Source organism: Heterodontus francisci, chromosome 19 (genome assembly GCF_036365525.1).
Source record: "Heterodontus francisci isolate sHetFra1 chromosome 19, sHetFra1.hap1, whole genome shotgun sequence".
NCBI classification, from domain to species: Eukaryota; Metazoa; Chordata; class Chondrichthyes; order Heterodontiformes; family Heterodontidae; genus Heterodontus; species Heterodontus francisci.
In genome coordinates this window covers 27,439,569-27,464,580 of record NC_090389.1, presented here as the reverse complement: position 1 = coordinate 27,464,580, position 25,012 = coordinate 27,439,569, and the positions used below count along the sequence as shown (strand labels likewise).

Here is a 25,012-nt window from a genome sequence, read left to right as displayed (position 1 = left end):
CGAGATAAGCATCAACTGCTGCTGGAGGACTATCAATTCGGTGAAAGACTCCCTTTGGTCTGCCCGAAATTTGCTGGTCTTCCAGCGCAAAGAGTTGTCCACGACCGAATGTTGCAGACTGGCACATTCCAAGGTCCAGGACTACGTGCTGAGGGACGCACTAAAGCTTGGGGCAGCCACAGCGAAGGCTCAATGGGGAAAGACCACTGTGTAAGGTCCCCCCACCAAGCTGAACTGAGGGGCTGGATCCATGGGAAACCCCTCGAACTGTATCGGGAAATTTTTCGTTTGCTGTAAAATATAAAAATGAATCTGGCACGACAAATGAAATGGAAGGGTTGTGAGGCAACTCATGATTGTATTGAAGGAAACTGATCACCTTTGCACTGGTTGTAATTTTTGACTTGGTGCTGTTTGAAACTGGTAATGTATTGTTTTTACATATTTTTATGAATAAAGTATATTTTGGAAATAAAAATAAAGTTTTAAAAATGCAGGCTTGTTTTTTTCCCTCACTGTGGGCAAACATATAAACAGTTTACAGCCACCATAATGTAATGCAGTTTACTTCAGGCAAAAGATAACTAAAAAAGATTATAGAAGCTGAGATGGTCCTCCTTGGAGCAGAGAAGGGTCAGGGAAGATTTAATAGAGGTGTTCAAAATTATGAAGGATTATGATAGAACAGATAGGAAGAAACTGCTCCACTGCCAGGAGGATCATTAACCAGAGGACATGATTTAAGATAATTGGCCAAAGAACTGGGGAGGAGAGGAGATTAGTTTCTTTTTACACAGTGAGTTATGACTGAGAACGCATTGCCTCTAAGGATGGTACAAGCAGATTCAATAGTAATTTTCAAAAGGGAACTGGCTAAATATTTGAAAAGGGAACAGTTGCAAGGCTATGAGGAAAGAGCCGGGGAAAAGGACTAATTGGATAACTCTTTCAAAGGCATGATGGGCTGAATGGCCTCCTTCTGTGCTATATCATTCTATGAAAATGTTAGTAAAATGGAGACAAATGAAGAGCTTTGTTGTGGATTTCTGGAAGATGGACAACATGTTACCCAGCCCTAGAATCACTAGAATTGACCAAGCCAGAGGATACTTGGATCATGCCATGGATCTCCCTGAGAATGAGACCTTTATGCAATGAAATTATGTGCAGCAGCAGTGCATGGGCAGTTTTGCTTAATGAATTTAAGAGAGCTGCCCTTCTTCAGCAATGCAGAGACGACTGAATAACATCTTTCAGTGATACCAATAATGCATCAAAAAGTTGTGCAACCTGACACCACTGACCTTGCAAACCACCACCTCATCATCAACTTCCCTTTCCTCTCCAAAGTCTTTGAACATGTTGTCACCTCCCATATCGCTGCCCATCTTTCCTGGAACCTCATGTATGAATCTCTCCAATCAGGTTTCTGTCCCACAACAGTACCAAAGCAGCTCTTATCAAAGTCACAAATAACCCTATGTGACTGTGGCAAAGATAAACTACCACTCCTCGGGCTGGATTTTATTTTCCCATTGCCAGGATTGGCAGCGGCTGAAAAAATGGCAGCCCGCACATGCGGGCCACGTGCTGCCACGCCACCATCATCTGGAGCGTAATGGCTCATTTAAATATGCAGGGTAGCCGCCCCCCCCCCCCAATCACGTGGTGGAAGCAGCCTCAGCGACATCATGAACGGCGGCAGCTGTCTCTGTGCGGGCGCTGGCGCAATTTGTAAAGGGCTGCCAACCCTGCTCAGAGAATGCAGAGCTGCCCCCGTTCTCTCTTCCACGCACCCCCCTCAACTACACTGAAAATACATGTGTTTGGCCCATTTTCCCCACCCACCCCAATATACTGAAATTGCAAGGTTGACCCCTTCTGCCCCAACTGCACAAAGTGCAGAGTGGACCCCTCTCCCCCTCCACCCCCACAACTGCACAAAAGGCAGAGGTCACCCCTTTCCCCCACTTTAAATATGCAGAGTTGATCCCGTTCCCCGCCCCCTCCCCCCCCACAACCACTATTCTAAAAATGCTCTGATCCCTCCCTTCTCAACCTCAGTGGTGCCAGATTTCCCTGAATGGGAAAATGAAGGCACATGAATGCCGCCTATCACACTGAAGATCCAGATCTGACAGTAAGATCGCGGGGAATTGGATTTAAATGTATGCATAAAGTTAATTTCAGTATTTAAAGTCAGGTCCCATCGCCAAGCAGTGGGCGGAGGGCACCATGGAGCCTCGCCGTCGCTGGGACGATCAGGTCTGGCAATCCCGGTATCGGGCTCTATGCTGGGCCGCTGCTGCTATGATCTTCACCACCCCGCCCCCCCCAACATGTCATGTAGCTGGATGTCGGGAGCTCAACAAAATTCAGTCCCTCTTTTTCAACCAACCTGCAGCCTTTGACATGGTTGACCACACCTCCTACCTCCACTGCCTCTCTACTGCCATCCAACCTGGTTCCATTTTTATCAAAGTATAGCCAGAGAATGACCAGCAATGGCTTCTCTTCTTGCTCCCGCACCTTTGATTTAATATCATTGGTTCCCCTCATTTCTCATCTACATATGCCCCTCGGCAACATCATCAGTTTTCACATGTAGGCTGATGACACCCAGCTCTACTTCACTACCACCTTCGAACACTCCACTGTCTCTAAGTTGTCATCGAATACTGGATGAGCAGAAATCTCCTCCAATTAAATATTGGGAAGACCAAAGCCATTTTCTCAGTCCCCGCTACAAACTCTGTTCCCTAGCCACCAGCTCCATCCCTCTTCCTTGCAGCTGTCTGAGACTGAGCCAGATTGCTCACAAGCTTGATATGTTTGACCCCAAAACGCGCTCCGACGACACATCCACACCATCACTAAGACCCCTTATTTCCACCTCGGTAACAGCACCAAACTCTGCCTCCTCACAGCTTATCAATTGCTGAAACTCTCATTTATGCCTTTGATACCTCTAAACATGATTATTCCTCTGCACTCCTGGCTGGCCTCCCTCATTCTACCTTCCATAAACTTGAGGTCATCCAAAACTCTGCTGCCTGTATCCTTATTTGCAGTAACTCCTGTTCTATCACGCTTGTGTTCGCTGATCCCATGTTGGCTCCCAATTAAGCAACACCTCAATATTAAAATTCTCATCTTTGTTTTCAAATCCCTCCATGCCTGCACCCTTCCCTATCTCTGTATTTTCCTCTAGGTCTACAACCCTCTGAAATATCTGCACTCCTCTAATTCTGGCCTCTTGAGCATCCTCAATTTTAATTGCTCCACCATTGGTGGCTGTGCCTTCAGTTGCCTGGGCCCTGAGCACTGCAATTCGCTTCCTAAACTCCTCTACCTTCCTCTTTTAAGATGCTCTTTAAAATCCTTCTCTTTGCCCAACGTTTTGATCATCTGCCCTAATCTCTCCTTATGTGGCTCAGTGTCAACTTTTGCTTTATGTGAGGTGCCATGAAAGTGAGCTATTTTTAAAATAAGTTGTTGCTGTTGCAATGTACATTGTGAATATTGATGACTTTAAATGAATACAAACAGCAACAAAATATTTTTGACAAGTACCATAAATGTCGGGACCTTTAGATCTGAAGGGATCCCTGAAATACCAGTTTCCAGCAGGATGATCATAAGCGTTTAAATAAAATAAAAATGACTCTAACATCATAATGTCTTCATAATGGAATCCTATTTCCAAAATGGCAGCCTGGCAATGTTATTGATTGAGAAAATCAATAACATCAATTTCTTTTTCATAGACGTACATTTGTAACACAGGTTGAAGTCTGGATATCAAATCATTGCAGTTTTAGTCATTTTATTTATTTTACACCAGTGTTGAGATGACTTCGATTTTCCTCAGTAAACTGAGGCCTATGTCGATATCTCTCATAGATCATGGAATGTAAGGACCTCAGCTCCCATTTCTTGCGGGCCATTCTCTTCAAGTCAGTGTAGTAGTGAGTGCTGCAGCTGATATATTAAGACAGGCGCAATGCAATTTGTTTTTCACTGGTGTGAAGAATCAAGACCTGGGGCTGAGAAAATAGCATTAAAAGCAACAGAATAAAATGGTGGAAAAAGATTTGCTTCTGCTGGCCAAGGAATTCTCAGCTGCTCTAGTTAATAACATTGGCTGTTGCAAACTGTTTTAAATAAATGTTTTGAAGTTTAGGATTTCTACAATAATGATGATTCATTGTGATAATTTCCCCTGAATGGCTGAGCGAGTATACCCCATTAGCAGCAGGAAAGGATGGGAGGCGGTTCAGTTGTTATCCTTGGTATGTGCTGAATTAGCTGATTCAGAGAGGCTGACCGTACAGGTGCTGCAGTTGACCTCAACATTCCTGGTTAGGTAGTGGGAAGTCAGCTTGAGTTCTGCTTCCTGACTGCTATCTACCAACTCTTGCTGGTAAGTGGCTGTATTTAATTGTCAAGCTATTGTGTCCAGCGATGAGTCGCTTAGTAGTTAAAAACCCTGCTCACATTCATCAGCTAGGTTCACAGATGAATAATGGCTATGTAGGCAATATACCAGAGAGCAGTTAAGGAGACTGTACTGTCAGGACAGCAAGTGACAAAACTGGGCTAAAAAATGAAAAGGCAACTGAACATTCACTCTCAATGTGACCTGGCTTTTTGGAGTCTGATCCCAATAAATTAAGATTTATGAGGGACTAAAGCATAGGTCTATAGGTCAGAATGCCTGAAACTAGAGCAGACTCAAGCAAAACAGAACAGGAACAGAATTAAGGCAGAATAGGAAAGGAAAGCCGCAGGAAGTTTGTTTTGCAATTTTGTGACTGTTCATTTGCCACAGGGACAATTCAAGATTAAAATTGAGCTTGGAGTGCAGTTGTACAAGTATAGATAATGATTTGTTTAGCTATGTGTATAGCTGCACAGGGTAAGCATCAGATTCTGTACATCTCGGTGGTGTATAAGGACAATAACCAGTGAGCTGTAAAAACAGTTACCTCTAGTTCTAGATTCTCCCACAAGAGGAAACATCCTTTCCACATCCACCCTGTCAAGACCCCCTCAGGATCTTATATGTTTCAATCAAGTTGCCTCCTACTCTTCTAAATTCCAACAGATACAATCCTAGCCTGTCCAACCTTTCCTCATAAGACAACCTGCCCATTCCAGGTATTAGTCTAGTAAACCTTCTCTGAACTGCTTCCAACGCATTTACATCCTTCTTTAAATAAGGAGACCAATACTGTACACAGTACTCTAGTTGTGGTATCACCAATGTCCTGTATAACTGAAGCATAACCTCCCTATTTTTGTATTCAATTCCCCTCACAACAAACAATAACATTGTATTAGCTTTCCTAATTATGTGTTGTACCTGCATACTAACCTTTTGCGATTCATGCACAAGGTCACCAAGATCCCTTTGCATTTCAGAGCTCTACAATCTTTCACCATTTAGATAATATGCTTCTTTTGTATTCTTTCTGCCAAAATGGACAATTTCACATTTTCCCACATTATACTCCATTTGCCAGATCCTTGCACATTCAATTAACATATCTATAATCCCTTTATAGTCTCATGTCCTGTTCACAACTTATTTTCCGACCAATCTTTGTATCATCAGCAAATTTAACAACCATACCTTTGGTCCCTTCATCCAAGCCATTTATATAAATTGTAAAATGTTGAGGCCCCCTCACTGGTCCCTGTGGCACACCACTTGTTACATCTTGCCCATAAGAAAATGACCCATTTATGCCTACTCTCTGTTTCCTGTTAGCTAGCCAATCTTCCATCCATGCCGATATGTTACCCCCTACACCATGAGCTTTTATTTTCCGCAATAACCTTTGATGTGGCACCTTATCCAATGCCTTCTGGAAATCTAAGTACAGTACATCCACCGGTTCCCCTTCATCCAGAGCACATGTTACTTCTTTAAAGAACTCTAATAAGTTGGTTAAACATGATTTCCCTTTCATAAAACAATGTTGATGTCTTTAATAATAGTTTCTAACATTTTCCCCATGATGGATGTTAAGCTAACTGGCCTGGAGTTTCCTGCTTTCTGTCTTCCTCCCTTTTTGAATAAAGGACTAACATTCACCATTTTCCAATCTAATGGAATCTAGGGAATTTTGGAAAATTAAAACCAATGCATCAACTATCTCATTAGCCAGTTCTTTTAAAACCCCAGGATGAAGTCCATCAGGAACCAGGGACACAGCCCACAGCTCCAACCATTTGCTCAATACCACTTCACTGGTGATTGTAATTTTCTTGAGTTCTGCCCTTCCTTCCATTTCCTGATTTACAGCTATTTCTAGGATGTTACTTATATCCTTTATTGTGAAAAGTGATGAAAAATAGCTGTTCAAATCATCTGTCATCTCTTTATTTTCCATTATTAATTCCCCAGACTCACTTTCTATAGGACCAATGCTCACTTTGTTATAAAAACAGGTAGTGCTGGAAATACTCAGTTGGTCAGTGGAGAGAGAAGCAGAGTTCATGTTTCCGGTCTGTGACCTCTTATCAGAACTGGTAAAGGTTTGAAAAGAATTAGGTTTCAAGCAAGTGAAGGAGGTGGGGGTTTGGTGAGGAAGAGAACAAAAGGGAAGAAGGCAGGAGAGATTAAGTAACAAAGCAGTCATGCGACAAAGGCAAAGAGCGTGTCAATGTTTGTGGTGAAAGACAAACATTAGTCCAGAGAGAGTGTTAATGGCAGAGTAATGAGCAGATCTGGCCACATGAAAATCAGGCACATGGCTAAAAAATACAATAAAATAATAAAAAAAAGAACAATATTCTTTAAAAAGGCCAGTCATGCTCTGAGATTGTTGAACTCAAGATTGAGTCCGTGAGGCTGTAGAGTTCCTAATCGAAAGATGAGGTGCTGCTCCTCGAGCTTACGTTGATGTTCACTGGAACACTGCAGCAGGCCAAGGATAGAAATGTGGGCATAAAAGCAGGAGGTGTGTTGAAATGGCAAGCAACCGGAAGCTCGGGTCATGCTTTCGGACTGAGCAGAGATGTTCTGCAAAGCGGACACCCAATCTGCGTTTGTTTACTTTGTTATGTTCATTTTTTAGAGTAGAAGTACCAGCAAGAGCATAATCAATAAAGCAATACCCCATTTAGAAATTAGAACTGGTTTAGCCTGAACTAATGACAATGGCCTGGATTTTATAATCACGCCGCCCGATCGTGTGGAGGGGGCGGGTTGTCCGTCGCCAGCAATGGTGTCAGCTGCCTCTGCACAGGTGCTGATGCCATTTTTAAAGGGCTGTCAGCCCTATGGGCTAATTTAAATATTTAAAGGTAAATTGAATTAAAATAAATAAATACATCTCTTTTTCCCCTTTCCACCCCCCAATAACAATTACATTAATTATTTACCCCTCCCCCCCAAAACACTTAGCTTTACCATCTGACCTTCCACCCCCCCGACACACAAACTGCACAAACTTTCAACTACCATTGCATACATCAATGATGTTAATTTGACCTTACCTCCCCTCTCCCCACCAACGTTGCACATCATTTTCCCGGATGGGGATCCAAATGTGTAGGAGTGCCGGCCGGCAGCTGAAGATCACAGCAGGACATCAGGCGGTGATGTGAGCTTAATTAAATCAATCATTTTAATTTGTTGAAATATTCAAATTGGGATCCCGTCGCCGAGCGTTGGTGCGGAGGTGGGAGCCACAACGAGGCCTTGCCACTGCAGGTAATATCGGGCCGGGCCCTCCTGTCATTGGGGTGTGTGGAGGCACTCTCCCAGAGGCATTTCCGGCCCCTTCCCACCTCTCCCCCGTCCCCGCCACAAAACCCAATGGTGGGGGGGGGGGGGGGGGTCGGTAAAATCCAGCCCAATGTGTGAATGAGGAGCATCTGTTTGGTATAAAGGGAATCCAAGATGGAGAGATTGTCACATTATTGTCCCAGAGTATTCTCTTTTGCAGTTTAATGAGATCCTAGTCTAAGGATTCCAATCTCTCTTAGGTCTCATTGTTTCAGTGTTTACTCTTTGAGGTTTTTCTCCACTTGTGTTAACGTTCCAAGATGGCTTTGAATGTCTTGCTAATGAAGGCTATACCAGGCAGTTCATTCAAACTGCTCAAGCCATTGTTCTGGATGAGGGCTATTCAGACGGGCATCTCCACCTTGATACCTTGGAATGTGAGGTATTTTAATGCAAATTGCAATGGTCACCTTAGCTGCTGTCTTTTTTAATAACTTGAGTTTACATTTCCAGCTTTCTTTTTAAAAGTTTAATTCAGGTTTCCAACCAATGAATTAAAAATCATCATTCAGCATAGCATGTTTATGACACTAGCTCATGCAAGGCTTTCTCTTTTAAATTTCGGTGTGGCATTTTATTCTGCTTAACACGAGCCCTCCCAGGGACACCAGTATATGACTTCTTAAGTTTTAAGAATACTCACTCTACTTATAGTTGGTGTTGGCCCACGAATTACAAGAAAACAAATTGATGACTCACTCAAAAGGTTGTTATACTTAATGAGGTTAATTTATTTTTACCCATAATTACAGATTTAAAATGGGCACAGATTTAAAATGATTATAGGAAAATTAAAATGGTTACGCAAAATGATTATAGATTTACAAGGTTGAGGAAGAAGAGAAAAGAAAATAATAAAAAAAACTGCCTTGTCACTTTATGTCCAGCAAGTAAATGCATCACCAATATGTAGCTCAAATATGTTATTAACTATTAGTCATACAATCACCCGAAGTGGCTAGCTCCTGTTGATTGTAGGTTCTCTTCTCGATTATCAGCCAGTCTCCCTTTCCTTGAGATCTCCTTCCAACAATTCACTGGGGTCTTCTTCTCTCGACTGCTATGCTAGTCTCGGGTTATTATGGCCAAGATTTCTGCTGTGTTCTACCTTTTATACCCTTTTCAGGGGATGGGGTTAGTTTATTACATTGACAGGCCACACCATCCTATGAAGCTTTATTTAAAAGAACAAAACAATATATTCTGTGCCTTTTGTTCAAACCATGATTTAAATCTGCCCAGAAAGCTGTCCATCTCTCTTTTGCCTTCTTCAGAATATTTTCCATTATGTGAAGTCCCTTGCAGTCAAACTTCCAGAAAAAAGAAGTTTGTTTTGCTGAGACACTGAGCTTCATCTTATGTAAGTTGTACTGTCTTTCCAAGGCCTAGTAAGCAAAACACGTGGACAGACAATCAATCTAAAAATGAGCACAAGTTCTGTCATGAATGGGATATCCTTGGGCACTAGAAACACTTCCAAATGCAAAATTGAAGTATTTGTAGTGTATAATTTCAGTGATTAGTTGAAGGGATTGCTACTAATATGATATAATGCTATATATGTTTTTATGATTATATTGGATACTCCCCTGCCTCTCACTGGGGACATATTTGTTTCTCCACTGAAAAGAGGTGAATGTCAGTTTTTATAGCCAACTTGTAGGTTTGCATAATTCTGCTATGGGAAATTTGATTAAATACAATGTTATTAGAAGAATGAGCAAGACTGAGCCAATTATTGCTTATCTGTAGCAGCGATCCTTTGACATTTCCCTTAGCACATGAAGTTCAGTAGGCTACTGTGGAATACTCACTGTGAAAAATTGCAAAATAATTTTTTTTAAAAATCACAATTAACTGACAAGACGCACAGTTAGTAAGAATTCAACAAGAAACAAAGATATGATTGGTGAATTTGTGGATCAACAATCTTGATCTAAAATGAATTTGATTTGAATAAACCATTGGTTGAAAAATACTTTGCGGCATCCTGGGGACCTAATAAGGTGCTATATAAATGGAGATTGCTTCCTTCCTTCCGCTATTGCTGTTGGTGTTCTAAGGTTTGCCCCACAATGATACAGATTTTAGTTTACCTACAGCCTCACTGTAAGTGATTCTACTACATAAGCGCAGCAGAAAAAATGATTGAATGCAATGAATAAAAAGCACAGATTTTTCCCCCCTTTTTTTGCAGCTCTGGAACTGTATAGAAGTGGGAAACATTCTGCAATTTGAGTTGTTTGGTGTGTGCATGCTCTGTGTCTCTGTTTTGGTGAATGTAGAGGTACTGCTCAGCATGGGGGCTGGCCAATTGAGAACTGGGTTCCATAACAATATCACGAATCCACACAAACTGACACTGAAGAAATGAGAAAGAATGTGAGTGAAGTGAATGCCATGAATTCATGGCATAATAAACACTTGTGAATTTCCCATTCCATTTACCACTGTAGGTCAGGGAATAACCTGGCCTGCTGTCTTTGTGTCACTGTTTCTTTCTTAATCTCTCTTTTTCAGCTTCCCTTTCTGCCTATTTCTTCTTTTCTTTCAGCTGGTTGTTGTGATGTGACGTGACAGGGAAAGGAGTGCTAAAAGCTGTAGGTTACATTTCATGATGGCTTGCTCCAGGGATATAGTGGTTGCTGCTGGCTCCTTTTCCAACTCCCCACATCATTCATTCTTTTCCCAACCTACTTGTTTCCATTGTGTCCCCAGTCCTGTTGCTTTCCCACTTCCCCCACCTATTTCTACCTCCCTCTCGCTTCCATTAGTTCTCCTATTCACTTCCATCTCTTTCCCCATCCAACTATCCACTTAACTCTTGCATCAACATTTGGGCAGCACAGTGATGCAGTGGTTAGCACCGCAGCCTCACAGCTCCAGTGACCCGGGTTCGATTCTGGGTACTGCCTGTGTGGAGTTTGCAAGTTCTCCCTGTGACTGCGTGGGTTTTCGTCGGGTGCTCCGGTTTCCTCCCACAGCCAAAGACTTGCAGGTTGATAGGTAAATTGGCCATTGTAAATTGCCCCTAGTGTAGGTAGGTGGTAGGGAATATGGGATTACTGCAGGGTTAGAATAAATGGGTGGTTGTTAGTCGGTACAGACTCGGTGGGCCAAAGGGCCTGTTTCAGTGCTGTATCTCTAAATAAAAATCTCCTCGCTCTGCTGACACTCACTTTGCCCTTAACCCTCCATCCACTCCACCCCACTCTCCTCCACTTTGCTACCACCCACCTCTCCAAAGGCAGGTGTGATGAGAGTTCAGAGGTGTTCTAACCCCAAACCATTTATCTTTTCCTCTCCTGCTGTATGCAGATGAGAGTTTAGTATTTGCATAAGTATAATGTTGTACATATCTTCCCAAGATGGAGTCCAATGAGCATTGAATTACAGTATCACAGAACTTGCTGAACATTTGGAACTAAAGCTAACCCTTACAGCACCAATTGTGTTATGTTTGTGTGGGCTCATCACTTCATTGAAGATGGTTTCCAGCAGAGTTTTTATTTGGGCCGTTCCTGTGTAAACTAATTGCCGAGCTTGGATTAGAATGAACATACTTAAATGGAGAATTAGCACTGGAATCTCGAATCAATGTATTGCAGAAGTACAGAGATTGCTGGTCAGTGGATTCACTTGGCTGGCAAGGCTTTCATTGCAGAAAAAAGTGCCATGTGATAAAATAACATGGCTAAGGAGTTGTACTGGTCATATTAACTATATTATATGCTTGCTTGTTAGTTTGGAATTTGGTTTATCACCCTACCTCAAGACTGTCTTGGTTATTGTGTTTCACAATGTCGTGATTTTTAAAAAAAGTCAACAGGCACATATCACATATCCTGCACTTTCAGCAGAAGCTGAACAGCACAGTTAAACCCTAAAGCATCCTGGGAATGAACAATTAATCATGTCATTATTTCTAGCTACAGTACAAATCCACAAACCATTTATCAGAACTTAAATAAGAGCAAGAGTAAACCATACAATCCCTCGAGCCTGTTCCTCCATTCAGTACGATCATGGCTGATCTTCTACCTCAACTGTACTTCCCCTCCCCCCCTCCCCCACTCCCCATATCCCTTAATTCCCTGAAAGTACAAAAATCTGTTTGTCTCAGTCTTGAATATGCTCAACGATGAAGTATCCACAACCCTCTGGAGAATTCCAAAGATTTGTAACCCTCCGAGTGAAGAAATTCCTCCTCACTTCAGTCCTAAATGATTGACCCCTTTATCCTGAGGCTGTGGCTCCATGTTCTTGTATGTTTCATTGAGATCACCTCAATGGGCGGCGCAGTGGTTAGCACCGCAGCCTCACAGCTCCAGCGTCCCGGGTTCAATTCTGGGTACTGCCTGTGTGGAGTTTGCAAGTTCTCCCTGTGTCTGCGTGGGTTTTCTCCGGGTGCTCCGGTTTCCTCCCACAAGCCAAAAGACTTGCAGGTTAGTAGGTAAATTGGCCATTATAAATTGCCCCTAGTTATAGGTAGGTGGTAGGGAAATATAGGGACAGGTGGGGATGTGGTAGGAATATGGGATCAGTGTAGGATTAGTATAAATGGGTGGTTGATGGTGGGCACAGACTCGGTGGGCCGAAGGGCCTGTTTCAGTGCTGTATAACTAAACTAAACTAAACCTCTCATTCTTCTAAACGCCAGAGATTATTGGCCCAATTTACTCAATCTCTCATCATAGGACAACCTCTCATCCCAGGAACCAATCTAGTGACCTTTCGCTGTACTGCCTCCAATACAAGTATATCCTTCCTTAGGTATAAGTGAAAAGAAGGCAAAAGCCTTAATCATTTGAGACTAAACCAACTTCTAACTCTATGTATATATGTATACAAGACACTGGTATCTTACACCGGCCACAATCATTCATTCTCTCACACACACACATGCTGCCACTCGTTTTGGCCTAGAAATTGGATTGTGCCCAGAGTGAGGCACAATTGCATGCTGTAAGCACCTAAAGAGGCTGGCAGTAGGACCATGCCAAATTGGTCTGCCATCCTCATTTGTATGTTTCTGATGAGCTGTAAGTGCCAGGCAGGGGGTGGGGATGAGAATCAAAATCAGCCAAGGACCTAAGTTAAGTCTGTTGGGGTTAGGAGTTGAACATGAACCAACAGCAGCCCACAGTTTTAGTATTAAGCTGGGAGGAGCGCTGCTGCTTCTCCTGGCACCATATTCAATTAAGTAAAAGATAACTTTTACCTTCCCTTTTGACTGTCAATAAAGTCATTCTCAGTCCCTGCAGCTCAGTACCACCCCAATAATAACCTCAGCCAAAATGTTCAGAGGGCTGAGCGGAAGTCATTTGAAGAGTTGGATTGAGTAGGAGTGTTCACCTGTGGGTGGGGAGGAGAGAATCATCCTGTGCATCACTTAAAGGATGGTGGACAGTGGCAACACACATTCCAACCACATGTGCCTCATAAGATTTCCCCAGCAGTCTCTTTCCCTAGAGCCAACAGCAGGTGGATCACAGAAATTTAAATACTTAAAAACAAGATTGGTCTTTCCGACGAAGTATTTTGCAAGGCATTTTTAGTTATTTAATCAACATGTTGATGTGATAAAATAGTGTAAAAGGGCATCATTGTGACATTTATTTGGATATAATGTTGTGCTCAAAGTGACATGGAGTGCTTTCTCCTCCTCAAACAAAAAACACTTTTTCATTAACTTACTAACATGTATACCTTGGCACAAATCATACCTGTGAACAGTTAGTAGGGCAGTGGCTGATAGAAAACGTGGTGGGCTTAGTTATATGGTTGCACTCAAAGGGGTAAAACGGCCATCTAAGGGTCCTTTTTGGCTTATTTCCTGCTGGAAACCTCCACCCACCATATTGGATTGGGCTCCTCTTTTGGCTTCCAGGCTGTGCACCGCAAGTACGAAAAAGGCCGATTGACCCTTTTGTGAAATGGCCCTGCCCCACCATCTGACCCACTAGGCGATAAACTCACTCAGAAACTAATGGTGCTTAGAGGCAGCAAAGACCCTTTAGCAGCCCTATTTAAAGAGCTCACCCACTACATATCGATCAGATGCTAATTTGTCATTATAGGCTGCTGGTTAGATTCTAGGTATTTTTGTATATTTTCTGCCTTCTACAACTGATTTTCAAGAAACAATCAATAAGGTGCCACACAAAAAATTACTACACAAAATTAGGACTCATGGGATTGGGGGTAATATATTAGCATGCACTGAGGATTGGTTAATGGATAGAAAGCAGAAAGTAGGAATAAATGGGACATTTTCTGTTTGGCAGAGTATAACTAGCAGGGTAACGCAAGGGTCAGTGCTTGGGCCTGAGTTATTTACAATCTATACTGATGACTTAAATGAGAGGATTGCGTATAACGTATACAAGTTTGCTGAATATACAGTTAGTTGGGAAAGTAAATGGTACAGAAGAAGCAAAGAGGCTGAGGAGGGATATAGACTTGTTGGATGATTGGGCAAGAACATGCCAGATGGAATACAATGTGGCGAAGTGTGATCTACTTTGGTAGGAAAAATAAAAAAATAATATTTTTAGCTGGTTGGAGACTGAGATACACATGCAATCAGAGGGACATTGTACATGAATCACAGAAAGTTAACATGCAGATGCAGCAAGCAATTGGGAAGGCAAATGGTATGTTAGCTTTTGTTATAAAGGGATTAGAGTATAAGAGTAAAGAGGTCTTACTAAAATTGTACAGAGCCATGGTGAGTCCAAACCTGGAGTATATTGTGTGCCGTTTGTTCTCCTTACCTAAGGGAAGGACATACTTTCCCTTGAGGGAGTGCAACAAAGGTTCACTAGACTGTTTCCTGGGATGAGGGGATTGTCCTTTGAGGAGAGATTGAGTAGGGTAGGCCTATATTTCCTTGAGTTTAGAAGAATGAGAAGTGATCTAATGAGAGAGATAAAATTCTTAAGGGACTTGAGAGTGTAGATGCTGAGAAAATGATTCCCGTGGCTGGAGAATCTGTAACACGGGGTCACAGTCTTAGAATAAGGGGTCAGCCATTTAGGACTGAGATAAGGAGAAATTTCCTTACTCAAAGTGTTGTGACGCTTTTGAATTTTCTTTCCCAGAGAGCCAATTGCTTGCTGTAGCTGCATGTTAACTTTCTGTGATTCATTGTCAAGGACAGCCAAATCCCTCTGCATATACACGTTTCCCAGTCTCTCATCATTCAAAAAATATTCTGCTTTTTTTAATTTTCCTACCGAAGTGGATAACTTCACACTTTGCCACATTGCATTCCATCTGCCATGTTCTTGCCCACTCACCCAACTGGTCTATGTCTCTCTGCAGCCTCTTTGCATCTTGCTCACTGTTTTCTTTCCCACCTAACTTTGAATAATCAGCTGTTGAGTATATTCAAGACAGAGGTTGATGGATCTTTGGGAATTAAAGAGTGTAGGGATAATGCAGTAAGCTGAAATTGAGGTAGAAGATCAGCCATGATCTTGCTGAACAGCAGAGTAGGCTCGAAGAACCAAATGTCATACTCCTGGTCCCATTTCTTATGTTCTAATGATTTCTGACTACTGCTAACAAATTTTTGCTGTGCTGTTCTGATTTTGTCTGCCTTCAAAACAGCTTTACTACAGTCATGGGTGGTCTAGTAGGTCTGCCTTTTGGGCTAATGGACAAGGAGGAGCAGCCAAGAAGACAGAAGCAGCTGTGAGATGAATCACCATATGATGTCCCTTCCTTTAGTCTGCTCCCTAAAGTACACATGGTGCCAGCTTCTGAACTGGTGCTTTCTTGGATCCGATCGAGTGACAGTGCATCTTTAGGAAGACTGATGTCCTCTTCCTGAGGGGTGCTCACATTTTCAGTGCCTGAAATGAAAGAGGAGGATAAGAGATAGCTTTTAGTGTGAAGGGAGAGTGGAGAGGGAAGTGGCTGGTGAAAGCAGCCTCAATTTATCACGTAGAGTGGTTAAGAGGAGAAAGAAATGAGGGAAAAAGAGGATAAGTTATGAAAAAAGCCTGTGTGACATTTCCTCCAGCATTGCCACTCACCACAGCCATGATTCTCCTCCTGCCTGCGATGGCTAGCATGTCTTCTTCCACAGAAGATAAGATGTGCAGCAACGCTTGGCCTTTTCTGCTTGTGGCCGCAGAAAAGAGAGTCACTTTAATACAGTATGTCTTCTCCCTAAAGAACAAGTGTTGCTTGGAGGAGTTTTTGCTTTCCGGGAGGTCTGGACTAATGCCTCCAATGCTGCATCAGAGAACCTGGGTGCCCTCTCTGAACCTCTAGCAGCCACTTCACCACTTGCAAAGTTTCCTTGCTCTCTGCAGCCTGAGTACACCACCCCTTTACAAGTACTGGCTGCCTTTAAGTGACACCAGTCAAGTCTGATTTCCTGCTGCCCCAGATGGGCGCACAGTTAATGAATAGAGCCAACTTGTAAGGCTGCCTCATGATAGTGAGTTGGCAGCACCAATTTCAAATCATCCCTGTGGCCATGTGAACATGGGCCACTCCATGCCAATTATTGGCCATGATTGAATTTCTAGGTTGGGGTCTGTGGAGATTTCTCTCCCAGAGAGGTCCCAAATGCAGCCTTGTTATGTAAGGTGATGCCTATCTGATCAATGAACAATGGGGCTCAGATGCACACTGCATACTTTCATAAGAGTTGCAATCATTAGTCATCAATAAAGTTCAAACAGGATTTGCAGAAGTGTGAAGCAAGAGTTCTACATTATTGGCCATTGGGCTGCCTGGTGTGATTATTATAGCATTTTGTGTATCAATATCTGGAAGCAGAAGAAATGAATTTGCCTTTTATGTGTGTTCATTCCCATCTCTGGTTTAGAGCAACTATCCAAACTAAAATGTAGGATTTCTTTCTTTCCTTTTCCTTTTCTTTCACCTCATTCCTTCTCTCTGCTGTTATGTTCAGAGTGAACTGTTCATGTATTGTCTACACAGTTCAATATATTTGCCTTACTGTAAACAGCTTGTGTCTTTTTTTTCCACCAGGTTTTGATAGTTACATCACCAGTCGGACCTTGGAGAACAACCGAAGAAATGTCTGGTTCGCAGAGTTCTGGGAAGAGAACTTTGACTGTCAAGTGACTCGTACGGGATCGAAAAAGGACACGGCTAAGAAATGCACAGGTTATCAATCCTTCTGTTCATTGTTAGTTTTCACTTTTAGAGTGGGTCTCAAAAAAGCAGCAGCTTAGAAGTAATTTTTGTAATGAAATTTGATCAAATTATGCAGACAAAGGAAAGTATGGTGTAATGTTACAGTCAGACTGACTTTATTCTTTCATATTTTGTGAGATGACAGGTTCCATTTTGTATTTTAGCTTTCAATAATGTAAACATGCTGTGGATTTAAGTTTAACATATTCTCACAAAAGCAGAAAAGTGTTTTCATTCTGACTTTTAATACAATAGATACATCATTATTACTGATGTGTAATAAATTGGTTGCATAATTGAGTGCATTACTCTGGCACTGCCGCAAGAGCAGTCACTTTTCACTTGACTCAGAAGATTAGATGTTAGGAGTTCATTCTGGATTTGATTAAAAAATATAAAACTGCACAATGTGAATAGTGACGGGACTGCCTGATCTTCACTACAGAAGCTGCATAGTTCAAGGATTTATTTTGGCCAGTTTTCTCCCCTTCTCTTCCTGAAGGTGCTGGATCATGGTGGGACTTGATTCCACTGGCACCTCTTGGTACCTCGACCAAGTGGTCACTCTTCTATCACTGCAGCCAGGCATTGACAGGGTGTTATTCACCTGAGGAGGGTATCACAGCTGAGCATGTTCTATTCCTCACCTCATGTTCTTTCTAGTAGGTGTCACTTGATGGTAAACTGGAGCAAGAAACTTTTTTTTTCACTCCTCCCTACCCAGGGACTGTGCGGCTCAGTGGAATACCCTTGAACACTGTCTCACTGAGATCAGCTAACGGCATAGATGAAGAATGAAACCTGAGACATTCACAACTGCCTGCTTAGTATGAAAGCACGTGGTGCATAAAGCCACTGGGCCATGGTGGAATAGAGCTTTCAGCTTTGGCCACTCTTTTGGATTCCTTCTGTTGTGGTTCTGACCACTGTTTAATTACAGTAAATATAATTGTAAATGGCAAACTGGTGTGCCATTGTAGAATTATTTGTTAGGTTATTTGCCATGGCATCATGCTGTAATTTGCATGAATGTTTATTTATAAGTGCCCATGCTGAGGTTTACTGCCTTGTCTCTCCTGATAGTTGTGGAGAAAAAACTCATCAGACATTGAGCAAGGAAGGAAGGAGGATACTTTCTGTTCAAAGTACTCCTCTAATATCTTGCCAAAAATAAATATAAATTTAAAAAAAAATCTTATTTGTATTGAAAGAGCACCAGTGTGTGTCGCAGTAGCAACCTGGGAAGATTGTATTTGCTCAGGTTAGATGACTACAGTTTGGCTGTTAAGCCAGTTCGAGGTTCTGGCCTCCAGCTTCTTACGGACAGTGTCAAATCAGTTCTGATTGGAAGTACATCCAAAATGGCAGCTCAAATAAATGGCCCACATTATTTGAGAACAGACTAGATTTTATTTCCCTGAGCAGAAATGAGTGGGGAGTGTGAAATACTTTGAACAGAAATTACACCACTTTCTGTTAAAGAGCTCATACTTATTAAATTTGCAGGGCTTGGGAAAAAGAGTGCGGAATGGGGCTAACTGGATAGTTCTTTCAAAGAGCAGTCACAGGCATGATGGGCTGAATGGCCTCCTTCTGTGTTGTAACATTCCATGATTCTGTACAGAGTTTTCAGAAATCATAAATTGCATTAATGAAGTTCCACCAATATTGTTCATGATTCCACTGAGTCAGGCAATGTTACGCGGCAAGGAGGTTTGCGTTTATGAAGGTAAGAGAATGGAAAACCTTTCCAAACTCTGGTCTTTGAGATAGATGGTAGTGGGTTCATTTAAGAGGTATGGAGGGGGTGCTCAGTTGGTAGATGTACGTTCTCTAAGGATATGAGTTAAATTGAAGCTGTATCTACTTTTTCTAATAGTTCAGGCAATATTTGAAAAAGAGGAGGGAGTTCTCCCAGTGTTTTGGCCAACTTTCCTCCCTCAACCAACAAGATAAAAGAAATAGACTAACTGGCCATTCATTTGCTGTTTACAGGGCCTTGCTGTGCACAAAATAGCTGTCATGTTTCCCTGTCTATAAACAATGATAGAACTTCAAAGTGAATTCACTGGCCATGAAGCTGGTGGACTGTTTGAAACACCAATAAAAATGCAAGTTCATTCTGTCTGAGTGCTTTTTTCAACAATTTGGTTAACATGCTTACGTAAAGGTCTTGTGTGGGCTACCTTAAGGAGGTTGTTCAAAAAGGCACATGCAGGAATTTTAGATGAATATGTTAACCGGATGATTTAAAGAAACATTTGGAGTCATTTCCTTCTCATTATGTTTTCATCTCAACCTCAATTTTAGTCTAGAGCATCCCATTCAACTTGAATCAACTTATTTGCGTTTCCCTCATCAGTTGTCCTTCTAGCCTGTATGAGCGAGTTGGACAATTTGTGGAGATTTGAGTGCAGTTTGTAATAAATTGAATCACTCCCAAGGATCCATTATTTACTATATAATTGATACACTGTTGGTGATAGAAATTGTAATATTAGCAGCTGTCATTAAAAACAATTAACAGACCTGCTACTTCAAGTGGGTCAATATTTGAATGAACAGTCCTTGGATGAAGTGCAGAGGGTTAGACTATGGTTTTCAATATTCACTGATACAACCAATCTAGGACCCCAATTTGCATAGACACATCGACTTCTGCGCATTTAATGTGGGAGCACCAGCCACCCATTAGTGGGCATGCCTGAAAATCTCATGAAGCTATGAAGAGCCAGGGGAATTATTTTTTTCCCAAAGATCAGTTATCTTTTTCTCACATAATCAAAGCAGGTGACAGTTTGAAATTCATCCCCTATATTTCTTACAATCACTTATGTATCATTGATCCAACCTAGAATGAGGAGGACATTCTGCAAGCCTCCCTCCTTTCTATTCATGACCAGTGTTTTTGCTTTATGCTGAACAAAATAGCACATACCAAGAGTGTGAGATAAATGGATAACTGGGAAAAGATAATCCTAAAGCAAGATTAGTTTCATTGGATTCCAGTGACCTCTCCAGCCTTAATGAACCTAAAACATGAAGCCGACTGAATTGAGTGTCCTGTCGATCTGTGGTTCAGAAAGTCAGTGGTGGAATATATTTGGAATTCATAGACATGTTAACATAGTCTATCCTTCTCCCATTGTGGAAAGTCTCAGCTTCCTGTCAGCTGATAAAAATAAGTAAACATATGGGCATCATCTCTTACCTCCAACTAGTCCAGCATTATTGAATCAAACTAATGTTTTGTAAAACACAGCTGGCTTGTCCCCCACTTCTGGCATTGCTGGAATTCCCATTGCACCACTGGCATTGCTTGGCACCCATTGTGTTGTTAATGATGGCAATTAGGATGTTAAATATTGTAATAACATGCCAAGCCATCTAACAGCAACTAGTTTTATTATATTCCAGGTACCATGGGTGTGTGGGTGCAGTTAAGTCTTGTCATTTTGTTTTGATTTTGTTCCATATGCTTTGTGAGGGCAGAGGGCATTCTTGCCCATAAGATTAACTGGCCATTTATCTTATTTGCTATGTGTGCATAAACTCTCTGCTACACTTTGCCCACATAACAATAGTGACTACATTTAAAACATAATTCAGTGGCTGTGAAGCACTTTAGGATGTCTTAAGGACATGAAAGGTATTCTATAAAATGCAAGACTTTTTTTCACATATTCTTGATATTGGATTCATGGGTGTTTTGAACCGGTGAGGAGCCCTTCCTGGGATAAAATGAAGCTGCCCATTCTTAAGCAATAATTAATCACATTTTAAGTTGGAAAATGAAAGAAACCATTTGCTCAGTAGAGTAAAATAGGTACCAACAGCGATGATGAAGTTAAGAGCTGGAATTGATGCAATGCAGAAAATGAAACACATCATTCAGGATAGGTCAGAATCAACTCCAGTTGGATTAATTCTGACAGAATTCCATCTGGACCTCATCCTAAATTAATTATGAAGATGCTATACATCTGTTTGATATGCAAATAGAGAATTTGGATTCCCATAAATATGTTCCTCAAGATGAATGCCAATTGCTTTCACAGTTGGTTGAAAATACATCAGCAAAGGAACTCAGAAGTTGTACCCCTCACTAGGCAAAGTTTAGCTAAGGTTACAATACAGTAAGATTCCTGGTACCTGTTGGAGGTTTGAGCAGCTTAGTTGGCAATAGTGAGAGATTCCTTAACTAAAGATGTATTGACATTCCAAGGCCGATTTTTCTCCCTCCTTGGCCTGTGCGCCACCTGACTTGACCTGAACCCACTGACAATTCTGCATTCACAAAACTTTCCATGCCTCAAGGTTCCCAAGGTGCAGTCCCACCCCAAGGCAAGTGTCTGCCCCCAGAATCGTGACTAAAAGTCCAACTGGTGCCACAGGCCTCTTTAGTGGTCACTTGCGTGGTCCATCGGTTACCCTCCAAAAACTGCAGACATCGGAGCTTCACTCCAAATATCATTTTGGATACCTGGAGAAATAAAGGTCCTTTTCTCAGGCTGCTGCTGCCTGCTCTTCTTCATTTTGCAGTTTTAGTGATGGGCCGAATACCAACATCTTCTGGGCACTCTTTCTAACGAGCGCCCTCCCAGAAAAGTGCAACACAATTACATCACTGCTGCCTCACTTGCTTGGTACTTGAATGCTTGCACATGTATTCCTCGGGTGCAAAGCAGAAGAAAATAAGCCCTCTCATTTTTAACATTGCAGTGAATGGTTCCTGCTTCATAGTGATGCTAAGTTTGTTGTAGAAACAGAGGCAAGTTGAATCAATCTCCACACCTGGCTGCACAATCTGGCCCATGGATTTTTCAGATCCAAACTGTAGATCTCAGACTTCAGTGTGAGCACAATCCTTTGAAAATTGGCAAATGACAAGTTACGCAAGACTACGGAGAAATCTTTTCTTAGATATTATATAGAATTACATAGAACATAACAGCACAGACCAACCAGTCCATGCTGGCATTTAAGCTCCACTGAAACATCCTCCCATCCTTCCTCATCTAATTATAGCTAAACTCTTTATTCCCTCCTCTCTCAGACGCATGTCTTGCTTTCCTAAAATGCATCTATACCATTTGCCTCAATTACTTCCTGTGGAAGCAAGTTCCACATTCTCATCACTCTCCAGGAAAAGAAGTTTCTTCTGAATTCCCTATTTGATTTCTTGGTGACTATCGTATATTGATAGCCTGTAATTTGTTCCTTCCCACAAGTGGAAACATTCTCTCTGTGTCTATCAAAACCTTTCATAGTTTTAAAGACCTCTATTAGATCACCCCTCAGCCTTCTCTCTTCAAGAGAAAGGAGATCCACCCTACTTGTACTTTCCTGATGGGTATAATGTCAAATTTCTGGTATCATCCTTGTAAACCTTTTTTGTAGCCTCCCCATTGCCTCGATACCCTTTTCTAATATGGCGACCAGAACTGTGTGGTCGAATGAAAGTTTGATATACGTTTTACACAACTTCTTTACTTTTACATACCTCCAGAAACAAACCCTAATGCATGATCTGCTTTTTATATGGCCTTACTCTCTTGCATCACTATCTTTAGTGATTTATGTATTTGTACTCCTAGATTTCTTTGCTCCTCTACCAGGTAATATGTAATTGCCTTATTTTCTTACCAAAATGTAATACCTCACACTTATGTGTTGAAATTAATTTGCCAATTTTATATCCATTCTGAAAGTTTATTAATATATTTTTGTTGCATTCATCCTCAGTATTGACTACCCCCTACTGTAGCCTCCCCACCCACCCCAAAACCACCACCACCAATTTTGTGTCATTTGCAAATTTAGAAATTCTGTTTGTGATTCCAAAGTCTAAATCATTAATATAAATTTTGAACAACAGTGGTACCAACACTGATCCTTGTGGGACCCCACATTCCACCTTCTGCCACTTTGAATAGCTACCCTTTACCCCGAATCGCTGCTTTCTGTCTTGCACCTAGCTATCCATCCTGCTAGTTGTCCACTGACACCACATGACCTTATTCATTAATCTATTATGTGGCACCTTAAAGAAGGCCTTTTGGAAATGTCCTCTTGTCTGCTCTCTCTATTACCTCTTCAAAGAATTTCATGGGATTGGTCAAGCAACACTTTACTTTTTAAAGTCTGTGCTGACTATTCATTACTATATTTTTGGTTTCGAGATGTTTTTCTGTTTCTCATTTAGTAGGGATTCCATTATTTTTCCTACCACCGATGTTCACCTGGCTGGACTTCAGTTCCAGTCAGTTGTCCCTCTCAGTAGTAATGCCAAAAAGATTCCAATGATTTCTAATGGTAATGCCATGATATCACCATGCTAATACATTCAGACCATATTTGCCGGGATGAATGGACTCTCCAAACCCAAAGGAAACTCGGGAACAGTTTATTTGTCATTCGATTGATATACCATCAGTAGACCCAACATTAATATTCTCTTCTATTGGTCAGTTAAGGTGGTTGAGGGGAAGGTTGATGAAACAAGAAAGAGGAAATTGAGCAACATGGCTGCACGTGACAGATTGTGCCATCCCCTTTTGACAGATTGTTAATTTAGTCTTATGAATGAACTATTTTTGTACATTACATGTCTTTCAGAATAATGCTTGGAGGAATTACAGTGTCAAACACATACCTCGAGCGTATCATTTATGAGTGACCCTGCAGATAAATCTACAAGCTCCTTTGAACATTAAGATAATGACTAATCCCATGATTCATGTTCTGAAATTTATAATGAAAATGTGCATAGGCCACATCGAATTAGTTAAAATCATGTTAGTTTATGTGGGACTGACTAAAGAAAAGAGGCTTCCATTGTTTAGACATTATTTTTGAAGCCACATCAAATTCAGATTCATTTATTTATTCTTAACCTTTTGAGGAACATTGTGCTAAAGGCCTGCTCGGGTCTGCAAAAAAAAAACTGACCCGAGCCCGACAGAACCACATTGGACCCGAGCCTGACCTGGCCTGAGTCCTTCCATTTCTTCCTGTGCCCGACCCGACCTGACCCAACCCGCCATCAGTTAACTTACCTTTCCTTTTTCACTTTGTTGCTGATCTGCACAAGCTTAAAATAACTGTAACAAAACCACCTTTCTAGTCCAAAAATTAAATTAACATTGGAGCCACTTACCTGTGATAGAATGTGTCCAACCTGGCCTGACCCGAGCCCGAATGCCGGACCTGGAAGTGCGACCCGACCCGACCCGAACCCGACACATGTCGTGAGGTCCCGTCAGGTTCGGGTTGGGTAGCCGGCCTTTACATTGCTCATTCGTAAGAAAGAATATCACTGTTGATAAGTTAATCCAAAAGAATAGTGCGGTTTAACACATTACTCATATGTTGCTTTTGTCATGTACCCCATTATAATTTATTGAAAACACATTGGAGTCACGATATGGTACAGTATTTTGAGTGTCAACAGATGCTGAAGGGGTGGTGTGGACTCAGGATCACTGGCACAACCGAGAGATGGGGAGATGACCCAATTTCTACTCCCACAATGTACCCTCTTTGCCTGTCCCACTGATGCCTTCATTGTGACATTATTTTATCACCAAGAAGTTTGAGGACAGATCAGTTGTTCGCCCTTACAAGGCTAAAGCTTCAGGGAGATGTCATAAGGGAAGGAAAAATAATTTAAAATGCAGCACAGGAATAAACTCATCTGCTTGGGGTAAAGGACTTTATTCTTTATTTTCACATGATACGTCCAAAGAGAACCCTCGTGAGATCTTCAACTGATTTTATTTTTGTACATGGGAAATTCACAGAAGGAAAAGCTCTAGCTGTCCACATATCTGCTGTATGAACTGGAGAGAGAAATGTTTCCTAACGGAACTGTCTGACACCACTGCTAACTTCAAAGTAGCTAAAATACATCAACAAAACAATGAGCACTGTCACTTGTATTAAGCAAGTTATCTTTGCCCAGTCTAGTTTATGGGGCAGGCTGCACTATTTGCTGAGCAACCTTTTTTAGACAAACCAGTCACTTGAAGAAAT

The 25,012-nt window shown here is 41.7% G+C and overlaps 1 protein-coding gene across 2 annotated transcripts in view; it reads left to right on the top strand.

Moving 5' to 3' along the window:
* The window catches only part of LOC137380004 (metabotropic glutamate receptor 7-like), an 888,173-nt gene that overhangs the window by 488,528 nt on the left and 374,633 nt on the right, over nucleotides 1–25,012 (top strand). For both annotated transcript variants that reach the window (XM_068051473.1, XM_068051472.1), the window contains exon 5: nucleotides 16,811–16,948. In XM_068051473.1, coding sequence (XP_067907574.1) covers nucleotides 16,811–16,948 — 138 coding nt within the window. The remainder of the gene's footprint in view (nucleotides 1–16,810; nucleotides 16,949–25,012) is intronic.